General features: G+C 47.6%; 1 protein-coding gene across 3 annotated transcripts; it reads right to left on the bottom strand.

Moving 5' to 3' along the window:
* Window positions 1-3,905: 3,905 nt before the first annotated feature.
* Window positions 3,906-18,276, bottom strand: TRMT44 (tRNA methyltransferase 44 homolog). Of its 3 annotated transcripts, XM_070948367.1 has the most exons (11): window positions 17,888-18,271; window positions 16,704-16,821; window positions 15,345-15,561; window positions 13,231-13,299; window positions 11,318-11,425; window positions 10,124-10,195; window positions 9,493-9,593; window positions 8,163-8,346; window positions 6,680-7,052; window positions 6,053-6,169; window positions 3,906-4,175 (listed from the first exon to the last, which is right to left on the bottom strand). In XM_070948367.1, the coding sequence occupies exons 1-11, from the start codon at window positions 18,216-18,218 to the stop codon at window positions 3,925-3,927; spliced, it is 1,941 nt and encodes a 646-aa protein (XP_070804468.1). In that variant the 5' UTR covers window positions 18,219-18,271; the 3' UTR covers window positions 3,906-3,924. The 3 variants fall into 3 exon arrangements, with proteins under 3 accessions (XP_070804468.1, XP_070804469.1, XP_070804470.1); XM_070948368.1 differs by lacking the exon at window positions 11,318-11,425 and having other exon boundaries at window positions 17,888-18,274; XM_070948369.1 differs by lacking the exons at window positions 8,163-8,346; window positions 9,493-9,593 and having other exon boundaries at window positions 17,888-18,276.
* Between the last annotated feature and the right edge of the window lie 8 nt (window positions 18,277-18,284).

Below are 18,284 nucleotides of genomic sequence, written 5' to 3'. Positions count from 1 at the left end.
ATGGCAGCTGCTCACAACCAAGAAAACTAGATTATATAAGTAGTCCTCAATTTATGACCAGAACTGAGCCCAAAATTTATGTTGCTAAGTGAGAAATTTGTTAAGTGAGTTTCTAAATGTATAGTAAAGGTAAAGGTAAAGGTTCCCCTTGCACATATGTGCTAGTCGTTCCAGACTCTAGGGGGCGGTGCTCATCTCCGTTTCAAAGCCGAAGAGCAGCACTGTCCGAAGGTGTCTCCGTGGTCATGTGGCTGACATGACTCAACGCCAAAGGCTCACGGAACGCTGTTCCCTTCCCACCAAAGGTGGTCCCTAATTTTCCACTTGCATTTTTTACCTGCTTTCGAACCGCTAGGTTGGCAGAAGCTGGGACAAGTCACGGGAGCTCACCCTGTTACACGGCACTAGGGATTAGAACCGCTGAACTGCCAGCCTTTCAATTGACAAGCTCAGCGTCTTAGCCACTGAGCCACCACGTCCCTGTAAATGTATATGTATGTATGTATGTTATTATAGGTAATGCACCCATTGACATGGCCCAAAAACTGAGGGGGTGTGGGCTATAGTGTTGCATCACTATTAAGTTTTTGAAAAGACTGAGGTAGGAACACATCAAAATGTGCTCTAAAAAATGCATAATAAAATTTAGAAAGAAGAAAATTAATTTAAAAAACGCCCTCTGGAAATTCCTTCCTTCCTTCCTTCCCCTTTGAAGCTCCTTTCCCTGCGCTCTTGGTTCCTCCCCACAGGCAGAAAGTGTAAGACGCAAAGGGGCTTTCCTTAGGCCAAGAGGACGGAATCGTTTTCCTCTGCTATTATTCAAACTTTCAAAGACGCGCAGCCCAGAAAAGAAGTTTTAAAAACCAAGATCGATACCAGCTGTCCAATATCCAGCGCAGCCACGATAGTTCCCGGCGGTCGCCACTAGAGGTCAGGCGCGGACGCTCTGGGACGCAGCACGGAGATTCGGCGGCAGCTTCGGGCGCCGTCTCGCTGGAGGCGCGCAGGAACCAGAAGCGGAGGGAAGCGGGTTTCCGGTTCCGATGCCACTTCTCCCTGCAGGGTTGCAACGGCGCCCCGGTTCTTGGGTGGCTTGGGCGCCCCGCGGCCCTCCTGGGGGACAAGGAGGAGGAGGGGAGGGGGGCATCTTTCCTTTTGGGGGGGGGGGAAGGACTCGAGGCTTCTCAAAGGGGCGGGGGTGGTTGGCGGAGGGGGCTGCCCCGAGTCCGCTTTCCGTGGCTGGGAGGAAGGCCAGGAAGTAAAAAAGCTCCGAGCAGCAAAGGTGCCCTCCGGAGGCTCCCCGAGCTCGGCTGCTTTCTTGCAGACGTCTCATCACCAAGCTAGGCAACGCCATCAGTGCCAGTAGGGGGTGTGGGGGTCGCAGTGGGTTCTATACTCGGGGGGGGGGTCTTTGCCTTGGGCTGTTTTGCGTCTTGGCTGGAGCATCGATTCCTTCTTTGCCCGGGGTAAATCTAATCAGCATAGATTAACTCCCAAGACTTAACCCCCGAGAGGCAATCAAGAAGCCAACAGCAAACGGACCACCCACCCACCACCAGCACCAGCAGGGAAAGCCACCAGAATATAGACCTAACAGCAAACTCACCCCCCCCCACTTGCACTGATGATGTTAACTAGTTTGGGTCATGAAACGTCTGTAAGGAAACCACCAAGCCTGGAGAGCACCAGGGACCCTTCATTTCAATCCTGAGCTACAAATATTCTCCTTTATTGGTGCTCTGCTTAACTGATTTTCCCGTTTGAAGAATTAGCATTCCTCCAGCCACACAGTGGTTTGCACTTATCTACAAAGATTATTTTAAATTTGTTTTTCCTCTTGCCTTCCACATAGCCTCCCAAGTGTAGCGGTGGTAGACAAACCATACTAGCTTGTCAATATTCCTAGGCAGGGAAAACCTGGTCAGAGTCATCCACGCTCTAGTCATGTCCCGATTCAGTTGCTTCAAAGTGTTATAAGTCAACTGATTTCGTAAATTGCTTGGCACTCAAATTATGAGTGCAGCATATTTGTATTTGGACAATACGTATTTGTATTGTATTGCCAGTTTTCGAACTCTCCTGGCTACCTATTTTGAGTGTTTAACGTGCTAATCTATGCCAAAGTACCTTCTCTGAAATATGATCTACTGATACTCGATGCCTTCTCCCTTTGAGATGAGATAGGAGAGGAAATGCCATAGCCTAGTTATGAAATACGTTAAAAAGGCTTATCAGTGTTATTGATTGGACATAGCCTGCAAACCAACATTAGCGAGGATTCAAATCTCTTAATGAAAAATTAGGAATTGTTGTATGTTAGCCAAGCTTCCCTGGAGTGTCTGTTAAATCACTGACATGATAGCAGTGTTCCAATATTTGAGGGGCTGCCAGAAAGAAGAGGGGGTCATCCTAAGGTTTTTTAAGAAGAGACTGGCCAGCCACTTGTCTGAAATGATAAGGGTCTTGTGCTTGAGCAGGGTGTTGACTACACGACTTCCAAGGTCTCTTCCAGCTGTTTATTTCTGTTTCTGTCTTTTTAAACGTATTTGCTCCCCTCTCATTTATCAACCATTTTGAAAATCAAGATAATAGAATAACAGAGTTAGAAGGGACCTTGGAGGTCTTCTAGTCCAACCCTCTACTCAGGCAGGAAACCCCACACCACTTCAGACAAATGGTTATCCAATCTCTTCTTAAAAACTTCCAGTGTTGGAGCATTCACAACTTCTGGAGGCAAGTTCTACTGATTAATTGTGGAACAATTAATATTAATATGATAACCTATATTGTCACTTCTGTGAACACACTGGCATGCATTAAAAAATGAAATTCTAATGCAAGATCTCAAAAGAAAATATACCGACACACTCAAACGCACATGCATATAAATACATATCGGTATATTAATGAGGTTCATTTTGAATACATAATTTAGCATGTTCCTTAGTGTTCCACCTCTTGGCTTTAGGTGGTCCCAAACTGGCTCATTCACAAACTTGCCCCTTAATTTAGTTATGTTTATTTTTAAATTCTAAAGGCTTCCGTCTATGGGATGGATACCCCAATCCTATTTTGGGCTGAGCCCCTTTTTCCCCTCCCCAAATCAGAAAGAGCCAGGTGGCAACTTTTTTCCATATAACAAATTTGGCTGAGTTGAAAGCTGGTTCTCTTTAATAGAATTGGCTAGGTGGAAAAGGTGCTATCAAAAACTCCCCCCGTTTTTGGCTTTCGATACACTATTATGTCTCCCCTCTCCTCCTAGGGATTGCCCTTCCAAGGATGATCTGGGAATCTTCTGGTTAGATCTTGCTTTAAATTCTTAGTTGTAGCTCCGGCTTTATCTTCTTTTAACTTCTTACATCCCACATTCTTTGTGTTACTTTATTTCCTAATTTTACTGTTCTACTGTTATTTTAAAGTTTTTGCGGTACATTATGTGTTATGACCTCTGGTTACAACAATAAACGTAACTAACCGACTTGCTATATGGCACAAACTGTCATCAGAAGAGTCGCGGTGCAGAGACGGTCTAGGCTCTACCACGAAGGATCCTTGGTGTTCTGAGCTGGGTGGTTTTCTTGCAGACGTTTCACGACCCAACCAGGCAACATCATCAGTGCTAGTCACCTAGTTTGGGTCATAAAACGTCTGCAAGAAAACAACGCTCTCCAGGACTTGCAATTTAGCTCCACGGACTGACTTGGTCCAAAAATGTTCTGAGAAATGAACTTTTTTTTAGTAAAAGGGGGCATCCAAACACTCCCATTCATCAGGCTGACATTTTAATGCACAAATGAATATCCGTTATTAAGAAGATAACTCAGCTAAGCAACCCTGAAGTCTGGTCAATGTTTCGGCTGTGCTGTTCCTTTTGCGCTAGGAACAAGGAAGCTGCCACGCTCACATCAAGAGGCAACTTTTTATTTAGCAAAGTTGAACTAGCAGCTCTTTATTGCCCGGCACGATTCGTCTTTCGTTCAGCTCGGCGGTTCCGTGGGCATAAGGGCAGGAGGCCGAGGGCAGAGGGCAGCCTTGAGGGTGATGCCGGTCAAACCAGCAGAGCCGAGTTTTCGTGGCTTCAGAAGGGAGCCGGGCTCTGGTCTGCCGGCCCCGGAGCTGCTTCCTGGGCCTCTCCTCTTCCCTCCAGTCGCGGATGCGAACTTTCCCATGTTGGACTGGGGGGAGGAATCGCATCAACACACCAATTAGTGCCAACAGGTAAAGCCCACGCGCCCCCCCCCCCCAATCTCACTGAAGCATGCATGCGCCCTTGCGCAAACTGAAGAGCACAATCCTTCCTCCCACAGAAATCCCACAGTTTTTCCCATGGATCTGAAAGAGAACTCAAGTGCAGGGGGAAGGGGGCTCGGGGGGGGGGGGGGGGGGGGCTTGTGACAACTTTGGGGGATAACGACAACAGGCAGTCCGGAGTAGGGCGGGGTGCTTGGCTGGCAGGCCAGATTAAGCAGCTGGCATTTCATGAGGCTGGAAAGACGGTTCCTGTCCCTAAAGAATCGCCAGTGCAGGTAGTCCTCGAGTTACGAGAGGTTATTTAACATCCACTCACGAGTTATGATGGCCTTGCTCCCCTCCCCTCGTGATCACATTTTGGGCGCTTGGTAGCTGGCTCAACCTTACAACTGGTCCCCAGGTGCCCCACGACGTTCAGCTGGGAAGCTGGCAGGGAAGGCTGCAAGCAGAGGGGAGGGGCAAAATCTTTGTGGAGGCTGCCGGGATTCCTCCTCCGTGCACTGAAACCCCTCAGCAGGCAGCTCTTTCGCTCCTTCCACTTAACGACCCGGAAAATCACTTAACGACTGCCACAGGGAAGGCTGGGATTGTGGTAGTTGAGCGAAGACAGTCATGTGGGCACCTTGCTTAACAAACGCTTCACTCAATGTCTTAATTCTGATTGTAAGTCGAGGACTACCAGTAGAGCAAGATCATCTCGCTCTAGGAGGCCATCCTGCTGGCAGGGAACCTCTCCCAGCTGCTCTGGCATCACAAGACGCTTCATACACGTCTATCCGCAAATCTTTACCAAAATGAACCTACAGCCTTTCGGTTCTGGAGTTTTCCTTTTGGAGCTCACTGGATGGAAAGCTAGGACCCTCCCCACAATACAACACAGAGCAACACAACAAAGGATGCATATCGTATGCAAAATACTGAGCAAGACGTAGTTTTGACTTTTTAAAAATAAAATAAGGGTGTCTGAATTAGGCTGCTCTTTTGAGTTAGAGGCCCAAGTCAAATCACCCTCTTGCCCCGGTCTCTGCAGACCCAGGACCCCCACCCCACCCCACCCCCCTCCCCAACTGCTGGGATCGTCTTCATGCCCTCCTTCCTCCTCAGAGCTGGGAAGACAGCTGGCTTCCTGTGGTAATCGGCCACAGACAGGGCACCAAACTTTGTTCCTGAAACTTTGTCAGTTTCTCTCTACATAATAAAATAGGTTTCACAATCCTTTTCCTCCCACAAACGTTAACGGAGTAGCAGAGTTGGGAGGGACCTTGGAGGTCTTCTAGTCCAGCTCCCTAAAGTTGCAGATAAAATTTGGCCTGAATTTTGAAACCTTTGTGGTAATGGTGGTGATTACCATTGCTACTCCTAATAACAAACATTCCTTGAGAAAACTATGAAGTTACTTACATTAAAAACAGAAAAATAAGAGGGAGTAAATGGTACACCCAATAAATGGAATTGAACTACATTATAAATCCCAAGGCAGACCCTTGACATCAAAAGCCATCTCTAAAAATGATGGGATGACTAGCTAGAAATCTTCCCCTGACGCAACACAAAAGCGTCAATGGAGGTGCCAGGAGGAAATCACCTGGAGAGGAAATTCCACAATGGAATTTGGAGGAGGCCCCTTTCTTCTAGACCTCCACCGCCCTTGACCTGGAGGAAAGATCTAGAGATCTTTCCAGGATAACCACGCCCCAAGCAGATGCCTAAAGGAAGAGACACTCTTCTGCCCCGGACAGTTCACACCAAAAGTCTCTAAAACTGAGCCCAGAAAGAGACAGAAACAGAACTGCCTTCTTACCTTTAAATACCTGATAATTATTTCTAAGCAAGGTCTGTAGGCCTCCATATTCCTTCTTCAGAGTTTTCAAAGTGTCCTTGTCTAAATGCCCAGCAATTTCACTCAAGGGAAGACTCTCTACAGAAAACAGGGTTCGTATTAACACGTGTTAATTCTTTGGGGGCTTCTGGGAATTCATGTCATTTGGGACATTTGTCTCCGTCTCTCCCTCTCTGTGTATGTGTGCACAAACATGTGAGTGAAATGACACCCCCTTCCTTTCCCAAAGGCTTTTTTATATATATATTTTTAAAAAGGCTGTACCAAAAAGGTTGCTTTCCCCCTCCCTTCAAGATTGTATCGTGTGCTATGCTTTACAAGCCTTCAGACTGATATTATCATTATCTTTTTATGCTGTAAAGCACTGATACAGATCTTTTTTTTTTGTTACTTGTGTGACCTGAATTCTATATAAACTCTTGTGCCACTGAGGAATTGTTGGAAAAGGTAGGATGTCTGTTGCTAATTACAGCGTGGTGAATTTGACCTGTTTATTCAAATTATCCTCCGGCCTAATCCTTCAGGTGCCACCCAGATTCAAGATTTTGGGACCTTAGAAATTGTTAGGATATGGAGCCCGACTCTCACCTCCGCTGTTCCAGGGGCTGGAAGGTCCGTGGAGGCTCTGTTCCGTCTCGCTTAACAACAGGTGGGCTACCTTCAAAGCCACCTGGTCTACAAAGGCATGCGGGAGGGTGGTGCAGTTTCTTACTTGTTCTTTGCCCCGAGGCAGAAACCCAGAGGGCCAGAGAGTCCGCCCATCTCTCTCCCGAGGGGCCTCCTGGCACAGCAGCTGACCGGCGGCCGAGAGGCTCTGCTCCCGATGGAAGGGAAAGTGTTTGTCCGGTGCCACAATTACGCTGCAAGGCTGCCGTCTCCTGATGTATTCCCCTCTCTCTTCCTCCAGGGCCGGATCGTCTTGTGCCGCCGGGGAAGTCCTAGACATTCCGATTAAACAGACCTACAAGAAAGAGGAATCCTCTTGTCAAGAACCCAAGTGGATCTTCTGGGATCCACCTGCAGGGCCTATCAAGTCCCCCAACAGCTCCAGAAAGCTCACGGGCAATAAACGTAGTCCTCCACTTACAAGAGTTCGTTTAGTGACCGTTCAAAGTTACAACAGCAGTGAAAAATGTGACCTACGACCATTTTTTCAGTTACGACTTTTGCAGCATCCTCATGTTCACGTGATCAAAATTCGGACGCTTGGCACCTGACTCATACTTACGACCGTTGCTGTGCCCTAAGGTCACATGGTCCCCTTTTGTGGCCTTCTGACCAACAAAGTCAATGGGGAAGCCAGATTCGCTTAACAACCGTGTTGCTAACTTATCCACTGCAGGGATTCACTTGACAATTGTGGCAAGAAAGGTCGCAAAATGGGGCAAAACTCACTTAAGCAATGTCTCACTTAACAACAGAAACTTTGGGCTCAATTGTGGTCCTAAGTCGAGGACTACCTGTACATGAAGGCAACTTTCCTCTTCCATGGTGGCTCCACAGCAAATGGCATTTAAGGTTTGGTTTTGGAGGCCTCTCGGCTATCAAGACTGGCTGCCACTCCTGCCTCTTTCCTACAGGTTTAATCCCCAGTTAAAACATTAAAGTGACCCCCACCTATGGCCAAACTAAGGAATGGACATGCTGATTGTGGGTTGCCAAATTAATGGCCATGAACAGAGGCAGAAAAGCACCTTTCAAGCAGCGTAGTAACCTCAGCTCCACAAGAGAAGCCGGTGTGGCCGCACCTTCAGGAGTTCCAACCCTCTGCAAGAGTCCAGGAACCCTGTGGCTCCACAAAGGACCCTGACCACAATCCTTAACAGCAACGTTGGGGGCGGTTTGCAGTTTCAGAGAAGGGGAAAAACCAACCAACGCAGCCTCCTCCAACCGGCATAAACCTAGTTAGTGGGACAGCAACTTCAGGCTTTTCTGCCTCTTCAGCCGAATGAATGTAAATTCAGCGATCTGATGTGCAGCTTAGGCTTTGGAAAACTGCCAGTATGCAGCCGAGGCTCAGCAATAAGGCTGCTAAAATGTAGAAAGAGACGCGAGAGCAGACGTTCATTACCCTTTTTGTGGAAGGAATTCTGAGGCAATCTTCTTCTACATTAAAGCCGCATACATTCCCGACTTCTGTAACGAAATCGAGGTATTCTCTGTACTGGCTCTTCTGACTCTGCCTTCGGTTGTATTTTCCATAGAAGTCAAAAAAGCAGCAAGGCAGCAGAAAATAGCGACAAGAACAGGAAGACCTGCAGCAGGGAGGCAAAAAAAAAAAAAAAAAGTCAGGCACTGTGGGAGGCAAAACAAAAGCTCCCGGGACTCGGGTGACGTGTGTCTATCAAGCCGAGTGTTTATTCAGCAGAGATTTGCTGGAGGGAGGGAGGGAGGGAGGGAGGGAGGGAGGGAGGGAGGGAGGGAGGGAGGGAGACTTTGGGAGAAGGAGCCGATTAGGTCTACTTTAGGGGGTGAAAAATATCTAACAGCTTGCTAAATACCTGATTTACTTATCTGGTCAAAATGTACGTCTGCAGTTGGATGAACCTGGCTAAGGCTTCCAAATGCTGACTGCTCAACACAACTCCTAAATATTGTGAATCAGATTCCCAAATGGGGTGCCACTGGATATTTTACCACTTAATAGAGGGGTCCCCAACCCCTGGGCTCTGGCCCAGCACTGGGCTGCAGCCTGTTTGGAACTGGGCCGCAGAAGTGACGGTTGAGCGTCCACCCACAGTTCCATCCGTATGAGTGGCAGACATGGGGGCCTGCCACTCGAGCAAATGGAGCTGCCTGCATGCATGCACACGCTTGCCTGCCACTCATGTGGAAGCATCCCATTTCCCTCTCTCTCTCTCACACACACACACACACAAATGTTGGTCCAAAAAGCCAGAAAGGTTGGGGTGCTCTGACTTAATAAGCGGCACTGCTACTGCATTGGCTGCCATGCACATTTTGGGAACTGCTACAGACCCTGTAAAAAAATTAGAGACACTAAGAGTGCTATGAATTCAAAAAATTGGGTGCTTTAGAAGTAGTTTAGAATTCATGCTGATTTTACCGATTTCCACTTTCTGGAGGTTTGTCCCAACTAATGTAGAATTTTGGCCTGTCAGAAGAATTTTCTATTCTTCGATTCTTCTCAACCAAAACTTTCTTAACCTCCTTCTTTTATTCATAGCTCACTTCCTCTTTCAATTTTTCTGAGATTCTTTGTATCCCTGTCACTAAATACTTTCCTTCAAATACAAAACACATTCCTTGGCGTAACTGAAACACCTTTGTTTTTAATGTAAATGGTTTACAGGTGTCCTATTTTGAACTGCTTAGTGTAACGCGGCAGCTCCCAAGAGAATAACTGCCGAAGGGCTCAGATGGTTCCACTCTGTTGGTACCTGGCTGCTATTACAGGGATCCAGGGCGTCAGCTCATCAGAATGATTTCCAATTAACCAGTCAACATCTGGATAAAGGTTGTTTGGATTAATGGCACTTTCCTAATACAAAAGAGAACAAGACAACTTAATAAACCATGCAAAGGGCTGCCAGTATTTTTCCACCGAAATCTATCAGTACAGGTAATCCTCAGTTTACGACCTCAATTGAGCCCAAAATTTCTGTTGCTAAGTGAGATAATTATTAAGTGAATTTTGGCCTCTTTTACGACCTCTCTTGCCAGAGTTGTTAAGCAAATCGCTGCCGTTGTTAAATTAATAACATGGTTGTTAAGTGAATCCGGCTTCCCCCTTGACTTGGCTTGTCATAAGGTCACAAAACGGATCACACGACCCAGAGACACTGTGACCGTCATAAGTATGACTCCCTTGCCAAGAGTCTGAATTTTGATCACGTGACCCTGGGGATGCTATAACAGTCATAAGTGAAAAATGGTCATAAGTCACTTTTTTCACTGCCTTGTAATTTCAAAGTCACTAGATGAATTGTTGTAAGACGAGGACTGCCTGTGTTTCAGCTTAAAGTCATTTTGCCGAGCCTGATGGCAGAAGAACCCCAATTTCGACCCTACCTCCAAGCAGGTCTGTGGGCCGTACATGTCCCATATTTTCCTTCTTCGGACATCAATTCCTTTTCCTGAATGCTGGAAGAATCCACACAGGAGGCATCCGTTAGGGAAGCGGCCTTTACCATAACCGACATTTAAGGCAAACATTCTTTTCTCCTCACAACGGATTAAAAAAAAGCAAAGCAAGCCATTCTGGAAACAGGAGGCAGCCTGTGTGTCGGAGCCTCAACCCTCCTGCTCCCTTGCCGGCTGGACCGCTGCCCAAATCAACCAAACCAATTAGTCCTCAGGGGTTCAGTTCAAAAGAAAAGAGGAGAATGAAATCCAAAATGTTTAGGCGTGGAATTTCAAAGTTACAGCTTGCATGTCAATCAGTTAAGAGGCTGCAATGGCTACAATGTTGTTGGAGTGTTGTCATTTTTGTATATGTAGCTTAAAATTCTTGGAGCTTATTTATTTATTTAGAAAATTTATATGGCCACTCAACTCACTTCAACAGTATCTGAACAAACTTATTTTCCCTTCCGTACTAACAGGGTTAAACATAACAGCAGTATAATAAAAGGAAACAATAATACACAACAACAACAACAACAACAACAAAATACTAAGGAAGAAACGAAATGTCCGAGGATAAAACCTGACATCGCAGGGCAGGGTGGAGGGTCTAAGTTATCCCAGATCTCCTCCTAGGTTTTCATAGCTTATTTCTGAAACATTAACAGGGTGGGTTCAGTCTGATCTTGGCTGGGGGGCTATTTCACAAGAGGGCTGCAACAGAGAAGGCTGCCAATCTCTAAGGGATGGAGCTGGGAGGGAACGAAGCCTACCTGATCTTGCTGGACAGGCAGAAGCCACGGGGAGGGGGAGGGGGAGGGGGAGGGGGAGGCCCTTCGAGAGATTTAAGGGTGAGGAGCCACACCTTAAACTACAGCTGTTCAGCAGTCACCCAGGAGCTCCCCATCAAAGTTAGGTCAGTGTTTCTCTACCTCGGCAGCATTAAGAGGTGTGCACTTCAACTCCCAGGATTTGTGGCAAAGGTTGAGAAACACCATCGGCCTCAGCTGGGGAAGCCCAAATTACCCCTTCCAACTCCACTGGAGAGGCCTGGCAGGGGCAGCAGCCCCGGTGGGCCTACTTATTAGGGGGAGAGCCAGAGAAAAAAGTGATTTGACCAATACTGTACAACTGACTTACCCCCTCGTTACTTAAAATGTGAACCAGGAGTCCATTTCCACAGCCAAGGTCCACAAAAGACTGCTTCTTGGACAGGCCTCTCCGAGCTCTCTCATCTTCCCAGAGGATCTAACAAGACAGGACCGCCATTCAGAAACACCAAATAACCACCAGCAAGAATGAGTCACTGGAAATTAGGAAAGGGCAAGCTGGATTCACAGAGATCCAGGAGATTCCAACCAGGGCTGACTGCTGGGGTACGAGGCCACCTTCCCTCTCCCAGGGGTACCTCTGTGTGTGTTTGGGGGGGGTGAGCTCTGGGATCGCAGCTCTCCCCCACCCCCACCCCCCGACAGCTTTCCCGAGTTCTGCCCTACAACTCGGAGCGAGTCTTTTGCGGTATACAAACACCTGTGGATAGAGGCAGGCTAGACTACCTTAATCCCAGTGGAGAGGGATTTACTGATGGCCACTAACATGAAATTTTCTTTAAGCCATTGCCAACCATTAGCAACACCCCAAAATTTATTTATTATTTTTATAAATAACAGAAGGCAGCAAACATAGCTAACCCTCCTCCTATTTTCCCAACAACAACAACAACTCTGTGAGGTGCGTTAGGCTGAGAAAGCATGAGTGGTCCAAAGGCACCCAGACAGCTTTCATGCCTAAGGAGGGACTAGAACTCACAGACTCCTGGTTTCTAGCCTCATGCCTTGACCAGTGAACCAAACAAATTGTCACATTCAGTTTGCCTCCCTTTAATGGGAAAGTAAAGCTGTCCAGTTTCTCAACCAGGTGTATTAATCGCTACCATCTGGTGCCTTCTGAGGAATGAAAAGGGCAAAACTGTCTCTTGCTCAGCCAGCAAAACCTTTAGAGGACGCTGGAGAGCAAGATACCATTTTCTGCTCTCTTTGCTGCCTCTAACGGTCTTCTGTGCTTTTGCAACCCAGATGTGGGAAACATCCAAAGATTTATGATTTAATGACATGCAATCGAAGTGGGACTTTTGGATTCTGTGTCATTTTAAACTTTTGCAGACTGTTGCACAGCTCTTTCATTTCAATAATTCTGCCTTAATGCAGTTTAAAACATTGTAGGAAAAGATTGGTGTTAATCTTAGGTTGACAAAAAGAACCATGAACGTGGCAGCACTTTTTCCAGCCAACATATTTTATTAAAAGGCATAGAGCTGATTTTTTTTTTGCTGACCCTGAAGTCCATTAGCATTGCATTCAGATACGTGCAAACGAGTTCTCCAGCTGAGCCTGCATTATTGTTTGGATGCAACATGCAAAATCACATTAACTAACCAGATGATTTTCTGGAAGAACTTATTGTAACCAACTCTTCAACTACCCATCTAATCGTTTTTAAAGGGCCCCACACTGAGCCTTTATTTTGGCATTTAGTATCCATTCGTGGCCTTGATGTTCAGGTCAACTTTGGGCCACACCCAGTTGGGCTTTAAGCAGCTGTCGCTTCCTGGTGCCATGAAAGAAAGACAGACCCGTGATGGACTGATGCCTCCCCGACCGACACTTCTACAAGGTGGACGAGATCAAGAAAATGACCCATCTTGGAACGTTCCTTTCCGTGGCTCTCCACACTACAGTTGGGACCCTGCATCTTTTTCATGAAGAATAAAGAAACAAAATTCTCTCCTGGAAATGTATGTTTTATGGTTTTACTGCTTTTTCTTTTCTTCTTTCATAGCACTCGGCCACTCCTTGCAAACAAATACATAATCTCCTAACTGAAATTATTAACAGAATTGTGCTCAAAATGTATCTTGTATATCCAATTTAAAGTGTCAAACTTTCACATTCAAAAAAATCTGTTCTTTATCATTCCATTTTTGGAAGTTTATTATTTTGGAGTAATTTATACTTTCAGAGTAAACTTTTAATTAGTTTTTAAACACCACCTACCAGCAGATAAGTAGCTATAGCAACATCCTCATAAACAAACTTTTCAGGATCTGTTACTTCGGGCCAAACCTGTGGATAAATAAGACACAGGTTCAAATGATTATCCTCAAATAAAGGTTATTCAACGTAAGAGGTTATTTCAAATATCCAGCAGATGCCTGCCTAATGCATATTCAGGCCCACCAGACCCCACAGTCTTTTGGGAAGCCTCCGTAAAGAGGCTGAGATGGTGATAGCCCTTTAGTCAGCTCTCCCTGCCAACGCAACCCCCACAGAACACATTCCTAGCACCAGGCCAGCCTCCCTCCGTGCCCTTTCACTTGCAGGGCTAAGCGGATTCAGACGTTGCTTCGGAGGCATAAAAACCCAACCACGACGATGTTGTTTTCTTCACACTGTCAAGGTAACGCATGGCCAATGTTACTTCAACAGGAGCCACTATCCTGGCACTAACTATCCATTTTCTCCAAGTAGCTTTTTCTTCCTCACCCTCAAAAAGTGAGTTAAGTTGTCATCAGCCATCATGAGGCCACCACTTCAGCTGGCATAAAGTGCAGTGGCACCGTCAGTTACGCACACCCCTAGATCAATGCACGTTTCACCTCTGCCCCGTGAGTTACCCTGGTTACCAGCTGGCTTCCAGCTTCAATTCAAGTGCTGGCAATGGCTTCTAAAGCCCAACGTGGCGTGAGGCCCGGTTGAGGGACCGCCTCTTCCCAATCACACCGACCTGCCCGTCAGGAAGAGCACATTGTGGGTCCCCTACAACTGATGGGTGCCAGGAGGAGGGGCCTTCCTGCTATGGCACCTGCTCTTTGGCACATCATTTGCTCAAGGTCAGACGGCTCCCGACCCTGCTGGTCTTCAGGAAGGGCCTGAAAACAGGACGCTGCCTTCAGGCCTGGGGTAGAAGTACTACATTATATTATCAGGGAATGGCTGCTCTCCTGGAAATGTTTTATGGTTTTACTGCTTTTTCTTTTCTTCTTTCATTATTTGTTTCACTCTTTTTGGTGTCCAGAGTCACATATATTAGAAGGACAACTTTACCAAATAAATAAACAAGCAACCACCCAACCTTAAACCAATTCTTACAAAAGCGGAAGAATGTTAAATTGGGACCAGATCCTGTGACAAACCCAAAGGCCTCCTTTCCTCCCACATTTACACCAACAGCTCCATATACGTTTCTTTGCATACTTTTCTTCTAATGTGACGCATCTACCAGCACGTTGTAGTACAAATGGGGCAAACGTTGTACAGCAGGACACAAGTTTGGCATCAGGACTCAAACGCTGACAAAGTAAAGTAGTAGCAAAGCATTTCAGCCGTCTAGGAGCCTCCTTTAACAGAGCTCAAACAGCTACCTTGGGGGAAAAGAATCAAACTTCCCCAACTCAACTGAGTGAGACTGCTGAATTTACACAATTTAAAGATTTCAGGCAATCTCTGTAGATTTCAACAAACCCAACAGGTTTTTAACGTATTACAATTGTTAGTTGATAAATTTATTGGAATCTGACTCGTGTTTAATTCGCATCTGGCATAACCAACCTGTAATTACACTCCTCCATCAATCTAGACACTGCGTAGACCTGACGAGGTAAGATGCGGCTCATGAATGCTTAATAACATCTGCTAATCCAAAAAGTTGCAACCAGATTCCCTGAGATTTGCCAAACTCAGGCGTGGCTCTGAGAATCATGAAACAGCTTTAGGCCGTACTGCATTGCAAGCAGATTAATGGCCAACACAGCCAAGCACTCTCTCTACCTGGCAGTGATGAATTCTCACATATAAACCAACCTCAAGCTTTTCAACCATAATCCACGCTTTCCTCAGATAGAACCGGATTTCAGCTTCCTCCCTTCCCTCCCTCGGGAGTTTTAGGAGGCTGAATTCTCCACACATTTTCCCCTTGACATCGGATGAAGACTGGACTCAGCCTGAGAAACCCCTTCTGTCCCCAAGGCCCAAGCATCCTCCTTCATTTGATTTCCTTGTTCAATTAAGAACAAAACCTCTGCTTTTCATTTAAGATAGGGACAAATGAACACTTTTCTGCATGAACATTAAGTTCAAAAATGCCAAAGCAAAAAGTAAGCTCTACTTACTTTGACCATCTCTTTGTACTTCTCCTTTAAATCTTGATAAACCTGGCTGTATCTAGCTACAGAAATGAGAGAGAGTGTACTCTTAAATTCATTTTTTGTGATCTCTGTAGACCATTTAACCAGTTTAGAAATCAATTCACTTCCAAGCCACTCTGCTTTAGGATATACAATTCCATCAGGAACATATTTTTCTGGATTCAGGAGCACTGACACAGTCCTACAAACAGACAAACGAAATTAAAGATCAGAATCAATCAGTGGTAGATTTAATTTCATTGTGCCTCTGGCCAATCAAGCAACGTTCCAGTTTTAGTTTACACTAGCATGTAGCAAAAAGGGACAATATTTTCTTTCTCAAATAGAAGAATCTGAGGCAGAGGCATGCAGCTCATGGCCTCCCTCACCTGCACCTTCTTAGAAAGCAGTAGTAACAATTGCAAGTGAAGATTTTTTGCTCTAGAAAAATCAGGAAGCTCGTTCATCGCCATGGGGTAAGGGATCATCAGTATGCTAACAATACCCAATTACATAACTACACCCTGGCAAATTAAGCAATTAAGCCATGAACATCTTATCTTGGTGTCTGGAAGCCATGAGGATCTGGGAGGGGAAAAACAGGCTTCAGCTGAACCTGAGCATCTCAGGACTTGGGGGCCCATCCTTCGTGCTAGATGGGGTTACACTCTCCCAGACAGATCTGGTGCGTAATCTTGGGATCCTCCTAGAGCAGGGGTGTCAAACCTGTGTCGTCACGGCAGCATCACGTGACATATGGGGACTTTTTCCCCCTTTGCTAAACCGAGCGTGGGCATGGCCAGGGTGTGACGCATCCGGCCCCACGGGCCACAAGTTTGACAGCCCTGTCCTAGAGACTCACGACTCCTGCTGAATGGGCAAGTGGTAGTCATGGCTAAGAGGGTCTTGGCATAGCTGCTTGTGCGCCAGTTGAGCGCGTTCCTGGAGCAGCAGTCTACCCACAGTCACCTCCGGACTGAACTACTGCAAAATATATATAGATTCAGCAGGTACAGAATGCAGAGGTGCAGGCAGTTCCGTGTGCTCCTAGAATAGCACATGCGATAACTCTGCTCTACAAACTGCATTAGTTGCAGATTACTTCCGAGTCCAACTCACACAACAGTACTGCCAAAATCCAAATCATATCAAACTGAGGCCAGCAACACCCAAGCCGGATGCAACGTGCTACTAAATTTACACCTTAATGCAGAAAGATGCCATACATTAAAAAATCTGATAAGACTGAACAACACAAACAGAAACAAAGAATCATCACTCATTTGAATGCATCTGTAGTGTGATAAAACGACTCAAAGACAGCAACATCTTCTGAGCACCCACCATTTATCATTCTCTATGTGCCGAAGCCGAATTTGATAAATATTGTCGACCTTCACCTTGTATTGGCCTTCGCAGGTCTGTTCCAAAGGCAAAAAGGTTACCGACCCATTAAGGACATCTGTAAAGAGTTACAAATTCTTTTAAGATACATCTTTTAGAAAATGACAAAAAGGCTGTTACGTAGAACTCCAAATTGAATTTACCAAGCATCTCACTCGGCAGGGTCAAACATGGAGGTGGGGGGGGGGGGGGAGCAGACCAGACTGAGAAGTGGAGAATTAACTCAGAGGGGCTGCTGGATTCTTCGTCTCTCTGAGCTTGTTTCCTTGCAGATGTTTCATGATAGTGCTGGGTTAGATCAAACCCTGCTCCCTTCTGGCACTGGTTAACTGCAAGGAAACCAGCACCAAGCTCAGGGTCCTTTCTCCTCCCCTTCCCAAACCCCCCTCCCTTCCAGCACCCATGATGTTATCTACAGGTAGTCCTCAACCTAGGACCACAACTGAGCCCAATATTTATGTTGCTAAGTGAGAAGTTAGTTAATTGACTTTTGCCCCATTTTACCACCTTTCTCCCCACATTTGTTAAGTGAGTCCCCCACAGTCGTTAAGTTCGTAACACGGTTGTTAAGCGAATCCGGTTCCCCCAGTGACTTTGCTTGTCGGAGGGTCCCAAAAGGAGGTCACATGGCCCCGGGGGGGGGGGGACCCGCAAGCGGTCATAAAAGTGAGTCAGCTGTGGAGCACCTGAATAGAAAAGCCCTGGGGATCCTGTGTGAAAAGGGGGCTCCCTGTCCGTTTTCTCGGTGCCCTTGTAAGTTCGGCCAGTGAAAGGGGCGCTCGTGGCGGGAGGGCTGCCTGCAGTGGGGGCCTCAACCGTCTGCAAGGAAGGCACCAGGAGGGCGGCCAGCACCGGGGAGGCTCCGTATAGCGGGGTGGGGCCCCCCCTCCACGCCCTCTTCTCTAGCGGGGCCTCCTCCGGGGAGACGGGCGGGCGGAGGCGGCTCCCGCTTTCCAGCCAAGGCAGCGAACGCCTCCGAGGGACGGGCCTGCCCTGCTCCCTCCCGCCCCCCCCCACCCCGGGGGAGATAATAGCCCGGGCGGCTCTTCCACTCGCGGAGGCCGCACCGCAGCCATGGCCGCGCAGGGCAGGGAAGGTGAGGGGGAAGCGGGAAGGGGGCCCACCTCTCACCACCAGCTCCGGGGCGGCGGGGCTTCGGGGGCTTCGGGGCAGCAGGCGGCGCAGCACCAGCTCCAGCTCCAGCTCCAGCTCCAGCGGCCCCCGCAGGCCCAGCGCCTCGGCCCCCGCGCCTGCGCAGAAGGCCCCCCAGGCGCGCTCGGCCGGGCCCTCCCCTCCGCCCGCTCGGGGGACGCGCAGGGGGGGCTCCGCGCAGGCGCCGCTCAGCCTTTTGTTGGCCACCTGCGGCCGCTCCAGCCACACGGCCGCCGCCGCCCAGAAGCCGCCGGGCAAGCGCCCCGCAGGGTCCCGCAGCGCCGCCGTGCCCGCCGCCTCCATGGCTCCGCTTCCGGGCTCCTCCCGCCGGCGCCTGCGCAGTGGCGCGACGGAAGGGACGGCGGCTGG

The sequence above is a fragment of the Pituophis catenifer genome, unplaced genomic scaffold (genome assembly GCF_029215685.1).
Source record: "Pituophis catenifer annectens isolate HBS135680 unplaced genomic scaffold, rPitCat1.0.hap2 SCAF_8, whole genome shotgun sequence".
NCBI lineage: Eukaryota > Metazoa > Chordata > Lepidosauria > Squamata > Colubridae > Pituophis > Pituophis catenifer.
Note: the sequence above shows the minus strand (reverse complement) of the source record. Positions and strands in the feature narration are given on the sequence as shown.